At 35.3% G+C, this 10,602-nt stretch overlaps 1 protein-coding gene and 1 long non-coding RNA gene across 2 annotated transcripts; one reads left to right on the forward strand and one right to left on the reverse strand.

Moving 5' to 3' along the window:
* Positions 1 to 1,141: 1,141 nt before the first annotated feature.
* Positions 1,142 to 1,678, forward strand: LOC136063437 (uncharacterized). Its single transcript, XM_065763827.1, has one exon. It carries the CDS (start codon positions 1,142 to 1,144, stop codon positions 1,676 to 1,678), a length of 537 nt encoding a protein of 178 aa, XP_065619899.1.
* Positions 1,679 to 3,135: 1,457 nt separating this feature from the next.
* On the reverse strand, positions 3,136 to 8,450 carry LOC112032383 (uncharacterized). The gene is made up of 4 exons (XR_010625099.1): positions 5,755 to 8,450; positions 4,562 to 4,627; positions 4,249 to 4,350; positions 3,136 to 3,394 (listed from the first exon to the last, which is right to left on the reverse strand). It is a non-coding gene; the product is annotated as an uncharacterized LOC112032383 (long non-coding RNA).
* Between the last annotated feature and the right edge of the window lie 2,152 nt (positions 8,451 to 10,602).

Below are 10,602 nucleotides of genomic sequence, written 5' to 3' on the forward strand. Positions count from 1 at the left end.
AAAAGTGATGAGGAGGTTGAGCTTCCACGAGAGATGGGTGGAATGGATTCTAAGGTGTATAACTACTGTCTCATATTCTGTCCTAATTAATGGCGAGACTCATGGATGCATCACCCCATCAAGGGGGTTAAGACAGAGAAACCCATTATCTTCTTACCTTTTTCTGCTGTGTACAGAGGCTTTTTCAGCGCTAATTATGGATGCCAATAACAATCAGGGGCTTAGTGGTATATCCATATGCAAGGGGAGTCCTAGAATCACCCCATTTATTCTTCACAGATGACAGTCTATTATTTTGTAAGGCAGAAAGGCAAGAGAGCCAAACGTTGGTGGAGATTTTAGAGTAGTATGAGATGGCATCGGGGCAAAAAATTAACACGAATAAGTCTTCAGTGTTCTTCAGCCAAAATACAACACCTAACACAAGGAATGAGGTTTTGGGCATTCTTGGCCCTGTGTAAGACACAAGGCATGGTAAATACCTTGGCCTCCCTTCTATAATAGGGAAGTCAAAGAACCAAGTCTTTGCGGAAATAAAAGAAAAGGTGGGGAAAAAACTCTCGAGGTGTAAGGAAAAAATGCTTTCAATGGGTGGCAAGGAGATTTTAATTAAAGCAATGGCACAAGCTATCCCGACATACACGATGAGTTGCTTCTTGCTTCCAAAGGGCTTGTGTGAAGACTTGGAAAGGATGATGAGAAACTTTTGGTAGGGTCAAAAGGACCAAGAAGCAAAGATATCGTGGGTGGGGTGGAAGAAAATGTGTAAATCTAAAATACATGGAGGGATGGGCTTTCGCAATCTTAAGGCTTTCAACTTAGCTATGCTAGCAAAGCAAGGATGGCGCCTCCTATCCAACCCAAAATCCTTAGTGGCTTGGCTCTACAGAGCTAAATATTACCCACAGGTGATGTCCTTGCAGCAAAACTTGGATGTAATCCCTTGTATGCCTAGCAAAGTATCTATAACAACTTGGAAGTAATAAGGAAGGGCACTAGATGGAGTGTAGGGAATGGGAAAATGATTCACATATGGGAGGACAAGTGGCTTCCCACCCAACCACCTACAAGGTCTACTCCCCCAAAGAGACATAGATGACTTCGTATTGGTCTCATCTCTCATTGATAAGAACACAAGACGATGGGGGCAGATAGATTAAGAGCACTATTCTACCCTTTTGAGGCAAAAACTATACTAAATATACCCCTGAGCTACAGCATACTGGATGACAATATAATTTGGGTGGGCAATAAAAGAGGTGTGTTTACGGTTAAGAGTACTTACTATATGGCCTTGCCTTTGGTTGAAGAACCAAGTTTGGGAGAATGCTTAATTGAAGACTATAAAGCTCCACTTTGGAGGAAAATGTGGCACCTAAAGCTTCCAGCCAAAGTCAGAATCTTTGCTTGGAAAGCCTGTGTGAATGGGCTGCCAACTTGCCTGAACATGGTGACAAGAGGATTTGATATTGATGCAACTTGTCCTCTCTGTGGAAAAGATGGAGAAAGTACAAAACATGCTCTTCTCTATTGTAAAAAAATTTGTGATGTCTGGTGGTTTTGGCAAACTTGCCCAATAAATCTCTTAGCTAAAACAAGTGATGTAATTAATGTTGCTTTGCGAATTATGGAAGTTGGAACCAATCATGACTTGGAGATATTTTTTGTCATAGCGTGATCAATCTAGTACAATCGAAATCAAGTGGCTCGTAAGGCTCAAGGCCTCCCTTCAATGCAAATCTGGGGTACTATGCAACGAGCCCATAATGACTATATGCAGCTATTAATCTTCTTCGGCAACAACCACCAGAGGTTGGCTAGAGTGCACCTCCTTCGGGTATGTACGTATAAAATAAACGTTGATGAAGCAACATCCAAAGATTGTAGACCCTCAGGTGTGGGTGTGGTAATTCGAGATTGCAAAAGTTTGGTTGTGGTAGCAAGTGCAGAGCTACTGCCTGCACAGTATGGATTGGAAGTCACTGAAGCCTTAGCAATTGAAGAAGGCATCCTTCTAGCCCGTTAAAAGATGCTCACGCAAGTTATTCTCGAGTCTAACTCGCTCTTGATTATTCAAGCTATTTCCTCAAACTCGCCCCATGGAGACTTAAGGCCAGTCATCTAAGGGATCCTATCACTGTCCTCTCCTTTGAGATGTAGAAAGTCAAGCACTTGAAAAGGGATTACAACAAAGTGGCTCATGAGTTAGCCAAATTGGGCGAGTTGGTAGCATCTTGTAAATTCTTTTTAGATAGTGATAAAAAGGAGCTACAAAGGGCATTCAGCCATTTGACAATCACGTCATTTATAAAGTATCTCGGAATACAGTACAGTTGATCAAATTATACTCTGTTTCTTGATATCTCCTTCATTCGGCGCTCTTGTCTTGTCTTGTCTGCAACCATTAAATGCCTACCCTTTGTTTAAGCAGGCAGAGCCAGCCAACAATAAACCTTGAGTAGAAAATTAAGAGGGTGTTTGGTACATGTTTTTTAAACAACAATTTTTAGTTTTTAAATAACATTACATGTATTTTTATACATTTTTTTACTTACACATATTTCTACATATGTTTTCAAATAACAATTTTCAATTTTTAAGTGCATGTACCAAACACCCCCTAAAATTTTGAAACTTTGAAACCAACCCAAAAGGTTCTTTTGGTTAACAAACAGATGGATGACCAAGATATTTAAAACCTCTCAAAAAACTTTATAATTTAATTGGTTGACTTTTTAGTTTTTTTAATGAAAACATCCAAGGTTCAAACTTAAAATCCCAACCAATTAATGATAATCACAACAACAATGATAATGAAAAATTATCTATGTTCAAATGGAGATAACTTTTTTTTTTTTTTTTTTTGGGAAAATGGCAGCCCCACATGCGTTTGACTTTGGGGAATGAGATCTCATTGATACCTGTTTTGAGTGCAAGTAAACGCCTAGAGGAAAAAAAAAAAAAAAAAGACATTTGAATCTAAAGTTCAGATGTCTCTAAACTTTTGCATGTGGAGATTTAAAAGGGATAATAATGAAGAAAATTCAACCGAGACTGCCCGGTCTGATCCTTTTTGCTTAAGTAGGTTAGAAATTGATGATGTTTCAACAATTTGATTCAAAGAACTCCTTAACAAATCTTGTCCACAATTGCAGTCAAATTCATTAATCTCTTAATCTTATACATTGAAATACCAAGCATTTTTCTTCTCTGTGCAAGATGCAAATAAAAAAAGCTCAGAAAGAATAGAATGACATTCAGGCCGCACCTTTTGAGATCAAAGACCTAGTGGCACAGTTTGAACCAGCATCCATTAAGCTTCAAACATGACATCATATAATGACTAACACAGAGCAAAATAATTGATACTTTCACCACGTGAAACTCGAGAGGCCTGAGAACAATGCTAAAAAAGGTAATTAATGTGAACTTTTGAAAAGTTAGGAGAAATGTACAAGATGTAAAAATTACTAATAATATTCTTCCAGTGGTTGCTAGGAACAATAATGGCACGTGACATTAGGCTAAAGAAAAATCATAATTTTAGGAACTGGTAAAAAAAATAATTAATTATTAAGTACTTCCATAGAACCACCGTTTATGATGCTCTCTCCCTTCACATTTATAGTAGAATTAACTAATTAAATTCAAAATAAGATCCAATAATTAGGCAGTTTTATCATTACTAAAGTATTTGTACATGTTTCCCACTCAAACTGCAACTTTCATCCGTTCAGAGAAGAAACTCATAGGCCATAAGGTTCTTTTGGTTAACAAACATATGAACAAGATATAGCCAACTTTTTCATCCATTCGGAGAAGAAAGAAAGAGAAACGGTTTTTTGTCTACTTAGCAAAGTAAGGATTTGTTATCTTATCATGGCTTTAGTCCAACCAAGAGCTATAGAGACAAATAATTTAATAAATTTTTTTAATAATTTAAAGTTTAAGTGGTAAGTTGTAGAGTGATAAATTCTTCTACGAACACAATTTTTGTCGCAACTTTTACTACATCTTGCTAACCTAGTCGATTGTGAGAGTTGGACAATCACTTTCACATGAATCCACTTTTTTTTTTTTTTTACTACTCACAACCAACCACTTCAATAAATTGTGGTAAAAGTTTTGTCCCAGAATGTTTTTAATAAATAAATAAATAATGTGTTATAACTGGTGTGTCTTAGTTGAAATAAATTTTACAGATGTTTAGGACCCCAATCACTCATGATAACTATGATATTTACAAACCTTCTAGTTCAAATGGAGAAATGGCAGCCCCACGTGCCTGCGTTTGACATTGAGGATGTGTAAATCTCATTGATATCTGTTAGAGTGCAAGTAAGTGCCCTCCTATGACATAAGAAAAAGGAAATTTGGATCTAAGTTCAGACACCTCTCTATATAAATAAATTACCATCTTAATATACATTTTAACGGGTGGAGGTTTTGACAATACATTAGTCTTTTACTCACATTTAATACAAGTATTGTTCTTGCCCGTGCAATATCCAAATGAAAGATTATTAAAAGAGAAACCCAAGAAAGAATATAGAATTCATACCTGCATGGTCAGCAGAAAAAACAACTCCTTGCCTGAATTGGAATGGCAAGATATTCAGGTCCTGCCCTGAGATCAAAGAGTGTAGTTTGAATCAATCCATTAAACGCCAACTGACATCATATAATGACTAACAGAAAGCAGAATAATTGATTCTGAACTAGATGAGAATGAAAAAAAAAAAAAAAGGGCAATGCGAACTTTAGCAAGAATTGATGTAAAAATTACTAACAATATTCTTCCACTCGTTTTTTTTTTTAATGAATTATTCTTCCACTAATTGTTAAGAGTAATAATTGAACATGAGTAATGACATGAGGAAAACGAATAGTAATTTTAGGAAATGGTAAAATAACTCTGCAATGATTAAGTTATTTGTATTTATTTTGCATTAATTCAGGTCATGAGGTAGGATTCTAGTACCATTCTTCTAGTCCTTCACGGTCAAGACATTTCATCTAGCCAAGCCAACATACATTATACACTATAAACATCTAGAACTGTCAAGAAAAAAGATTTACCAACCAGATATCATACAGATTTAGAGAGTTGCAAACTTGGCCTAGGAAGCACCGACGTGGCTGAGAGGGTGCCACACCGGAGTCCGATGCGGGGTGCGGCCACCGATGCTGCTGCCCCTACGTCGGTGCCACATCTAAGGTTTTTTTTTTTTTTTTTTTAAAAAAAAAAAACGGATTTGCGCCAACTTGGCTCCAATTCGCACCAAACTAAGCAAATTCAGGTTTTATCAGTCAAATCAGATCGTATTGGCCAGCAACCGAAACTGACTGAAACGGCCAAAACAGACTGAAATCGGCCTTGAATCATGCTGAAACAGCTAAAATCGGCTTTAAATGAGGCCCAAACATCCCAAATCTATCCTTCCTCAATTTTATTCTAAATATTTGTTGCTTCTTTTTTGTTTTGTGTTTCTTGCCTTTGAAAATATATTTGAAATGAAAAGGATAACATATAGAAAATATACAAAAAAGGATGTTGTTTGCATGCTTTCCCAGCAGTGAAATATATTTGTTATCATTTGTTGTTTGCATGCTTTCCCAGAATGTTGTTTTGCATGCTTTCAAAGGATGTTGTTTGCATGCTTTCCTAGAATAAAAATATATTTTTGCCTTTGAAATATATAGAAAATATAAATAAAAATATTTTTAATAATTTTTTAATCGCTGCACCCGCACCTTATTTTTTCAAAAATTGCCGAGTCTCACACCCGCATCTGCACCCGAATCCGAAAACACATCCGTGCTTCATAGAACTTAGCTAGTCAAATCAAACTGAATATTATCAACACACAAATTTTGAAGCAAATTCAAAATCACAAACAAAAAGGTTGTGTGATGCATACAATAAAGAAGAGTTCAGAAAAATAAGATTAAATACACAAAGATTCAAGAATTGTGGTCGATTTTGGTGTAGGGCCTTCTTGGAACCTTTTCATAGGTTATTTTAGTTATTATTGAGTCTAAGTATTTAGTTCTTAGGGTTAGAAAGTTAAATAGGAGTAGTTTGGTAATTTTCATATTTTCTGGAATGGACTATGATGGGCTGTCCTAGAGGCCTAGGAGTCTTATTTTATGTTTTTAAATCCTTTTTTCCTATTTGATTTAGGATTTATTAAGTCATTTTTTGTTACTTATTTTCATTCCTAGTCATTCTAGGAATAAATTATTTAGATTCCAATTCCTTCTAGGAAAGAATATAACGTGCGCATTAGCATCTAGCGATGCAAAAAAGTGTCTATTATACATCCTCAAAACTTACTTTATATATTTTACTATCTCATTTTATGACTCATCCAACATCCGAGTTTTTATTGTTACATACAACTCATTAAAATAATATAGTTTAAATAATATAAACTATACCAACAAATAATATAAACAAATCAATTCTCACTTCTCTCCCATCTCTCTCTTCCCTCTTTTCCTCTCTTCCTCTCTCACTCCATTAAAATATTAGTTTTTATTTTTACAACCCATGAATAGCAGGGTTGTATATATACAACCTTACTATTCACATATGGTACAAATTTTTAGATAGCCACCCCCAAATGTAGCATGTTTTTAAGGGTCTAGGTGGTAAAATAGCAACTGTGGGTTTTTACACCCCCAATGCTAGTGCTAAGTGCTAACCTATATAAAGGCTTTATTGTTTTCAATAATATTCATGGTGATTTTGATTCTAATAAAATTCAGCAACTTACTTTAAGCTTTCAGGGTGTGATTGCCTTCTTCTAAGTGTGATTGCATAGGAAGACTAACGCGTGATTGATATCTTGTTCTTTGTTCTATCCCTTGCTTCAACCCCAAACAGCCATCAAGATTCAATATTTTCTAACCCTAAAGCCTTAAATAGCAATCATTATTCAAGAACTCGTTAAGAAATCGATTGTAATGCTGAATTCTTAAATATCCTACATCAAATTTGGTATAAGGGCCCAAATCAGCATTATAAAACTAGAAGCGGTCAGCCTTAAAGAGGAAGAATGACAAATCAGTAAATGCAGGTCCTTATTTATACAATTGCTGACAAACACAATCGATGCTTTGGAAGCCAAATTTGAAGAGTTGCAAGCTGCTGATATCCTTTACTAAAAGCGAAAATTCAGCCAACAAGCTTGATCCTTCAAGTAATGGTGCCAAAAGGAAAGATCTTTAGAAAAGAAATCTAAGTAGCAAAGAGAAGATCCTATCTCACCTCCTCATGTTAAAGCTGAAGGTATGTGTACTTTTGCAGGGCCTCGCTTTACACTTTATGACTTGGCATAAGGTTGATGGAGCAAAATAATCATGAGAGATGTGATTATTGTGACGAGGCACGAGATATAACAAAGAAAGTTCATGTAGAAGTACTAGATTTTGATGGAAGAATTGATCCACAATTATTTTTAGATTTGCCTACTTTGGAAAGATATTTTGACTAGTATGACATGTTCGATAAAAGGAAGGTACATTTGCTATTATGAAACTTATTGGAAAAGGTCAAATCTAAAATAACCAATGAAAGGTTCCAAGAAAGCTTTGCAACCCCAATTCCTGAATCTTTGTGTATTTAATCTTGTTTTTCCTTGAACTCTTCTTTACTATCTCCATTAATAGATTTGAGTTTGTCCAAGAAGTTTCATAACAGAAAATCTTTTCATTGGAAATGCCATGCCAGTCAAAATATCTTTCCAAAGAAGCAAGCCAATCTAAAAATACTTTGGGATCAATTCTTCCATCAAAATCTAGTACTTCTACATGAACTTTTTTCATTATATCTCCATCTTCATCGCGATAATCATGTCTCTCATAATTATTTTGCTACACATACCTTCAGATTTAACATGAGGAGGCGAGTTAGGATCTTCTCTTTGCCTTTCAGATTTCTCCTCTAAAAATCTGCCCTTACCCTTGGCAACACTACTTGAGAGACCAAGTTTCTTGGCTGAATTTTCAATTTTAGTGAAGGATATCAGCCTGTAACTCTTCAAATTTGGCTTCCAAAGCATCAATTCTATCTGAAAGTGTATAAATAATGACTTGACTTGACTGATTTGTCATCCTCCTCTTTAAGGCTGACTGCTTCTAGTTGCTTAGTGTTGATTTGGGCTCTCATACCAAATTTGATGTGGGATATTTAAGAATTCAGCACTATAATAGATTTTTTGACGAGTTCTTGAATAATTTTTGAATAAGAATCTATGTTTAAGGGTTTTAGTTTAGAAGAAAATGAATCTTGACAGCTGCTTGGTGGTTAAACAAAAGATGGAACAGAGAAGAAGATAAATAAACACTAGGCAATCACACCTAGGTCTTCCTAAGCAATCACACTTTAGGAAGGAGGTAAAAAAAAATAGAGGAAAATGAGTTAATTACAATTATCAAGCCTAAAATATGGGAAAATTTACAACATGCACTCTAAACTATAAAATTATGCACTTAACACCCTAAACTAAGATTAATTTACAAAACCATCCCATTATCTAAATTAACACATTAATGGACAGATTAGTCTCAAATTAGGATATTGATTGCAAAAAAATTTATATTTTAGGGTACACAACGTAAATGTGCCAGTTTAGGCCCTTTAAAGTGATAACTTTCCATTAATCTATTAATTTAGACATTGATATGATTAGATGGGGTCGCCATTGTGAATTAAATTTCAATCAAGATGTTGGTTTTATTTTACATTTTAATGTGCACAAAATAAATGTCCATAAATCCTTAACTTTACACACCAATGAACAATCCATCCTTTGTTTTTCTCACCCTTTGGTTTTTAGAGCATCCACAGCAAATGTGGTATTTGTGCTAAATGCTAATATTTGGCATTTGGCACACCAAACACCAAAAATGGAGTTTTATCGGATTTATTAAATGTGTCAAATTTTTGCAACATGCTACAGTACCGTGATAACTTTGGCACGATATGGAGCAATATAGCACACAGGTTTATTATTTTTTTTATTCATCTTTCTCTCTCATCTCTCCGTCAGTCTCTTCCTCTCTTTTTTTCTCAAACCCCAATCCTCTCCTCTCTCTCAACCTCTCATCTTTTGTTCTCTCACCCTCACTGCTCTTCTATGCCGACGCTGACAATCACTTCCACGCCGATCTCTCTCTAGCAATGTTTTTTTTTTTTTTTTTTTTTTAAGCTATGGTTTGATAGGTGGGGGTTTAGACGGTGATTTAGTCACATCAAAAGGGAAGAGATGTGTTGCAATCTGAAGGAAAATGATCCCACCCATTAATTCTAAGAATGTACATTGTATCTATTCCTAGTCATTTCATGTTTCTTCCATGCCTTTTCAATGACCTGAAAAAGAGATTGTATGCGCAGCCATGGTCCTTGGCCATATGCATTTGTGTTAGATTGTACTGATTAATTTACTCCTAAACTTGGCCGTAGTACTGAACTTTGCTATCAGCTGTTGATCTATTAAATGGTCATTATTAGCTGACATTTCTACTTACTCTAAAGTTGAGATCCTTTTTGTTTTAGCTCTCTGCTTCTAGTTTTTAATATTGCAGATTGTACTCTTTTATTTATTTAGTCTTTTTGGGTATCCTCCAATGGGCTAAACATTGAAATTCACTGGAATTAATAAATAAACTACCTTATACAATTTCCAGAGTTGTGACAAGCTCAGAAGCTACAAAACTTCTCAGCCTTCATCAATCCAAAACTGCAATCCCTCTCTCCATTTTCAACTTTCTACTTCTTTTATGCTTTATAATTTTTCCTCAGATAAAAAAGAAAAAGAAAGAATGAATGATATTGATCTGATGCAGGTTGGATGCATAAAAGGATGGTTTGAAGCTTTCATTTAGCTTGGTTTTTGAGCTGCTTTTCTGAGCATATGATTACACTTGAGCTTTGTTGGCTCCAGCAACCACTGAGCTGTTTTCCTGAATCTGTTATTATGCTGTAGAAAAATTTAAACAGATTAAGATATTCTCTAAAAGTTCACAGAAAGAACATTTAATCTACTAATACTAGTATAAAAGCAGCAAGCCAACAACTACAATGCCATTTTCTTTGACCTATGTTTCCAATTAAAATCTTCTAATTGAGCTCTTGAGGCACTATATTGTATAACAAGATTGAGCGGCCTACATTTTTTGGGGTTACCTTTCTATAGTCATATGTCATCACTAGTGCTTATTCATTGCTTGGATAGTTTCATTTGCTATTGCTTTATTCTTTAAGTTTTTGTCCGTGAAGCCCGTTTAGCTGATTGTTGAAGTGGGCTAGGTGAGGGATTATAAGCCCTCAGCAGTTGGCATAGAAAGGAGACAATTTGCAATGACAAAGGCCTGATGCAGAGGGTGAATCATACAACACGGCTGTTATTTTAAGTGGACCATATGAATTATGTTGAATGCATCAATATGGACTATATGTCACCAAAGAAAACAATCATTTGATGATTTTCAGCTTGATGTCAAAGGCTGTCAAGATGTTTAATGCTTCTTTTGACAAGTATGTGAAAGTGGAATTTCTTGAGGGTGATTGTTTAGAGAGAGAGAGATTGACCATTG

Source organism: Quercus suber, unplaced genomic scaffold, assembly GCF_002906115.3.
Source record: "Quercus suber isolate HL8 unplaced genomic scaffold, Cork oak 2.0 scaffold_527, whole genome shotgun sequence".
NCBI lineage: Eukaryota > Viridiplantae > Streptophyta > Magnoliopsida > Fagales > Fagaceae > Quercus > Quercus suber.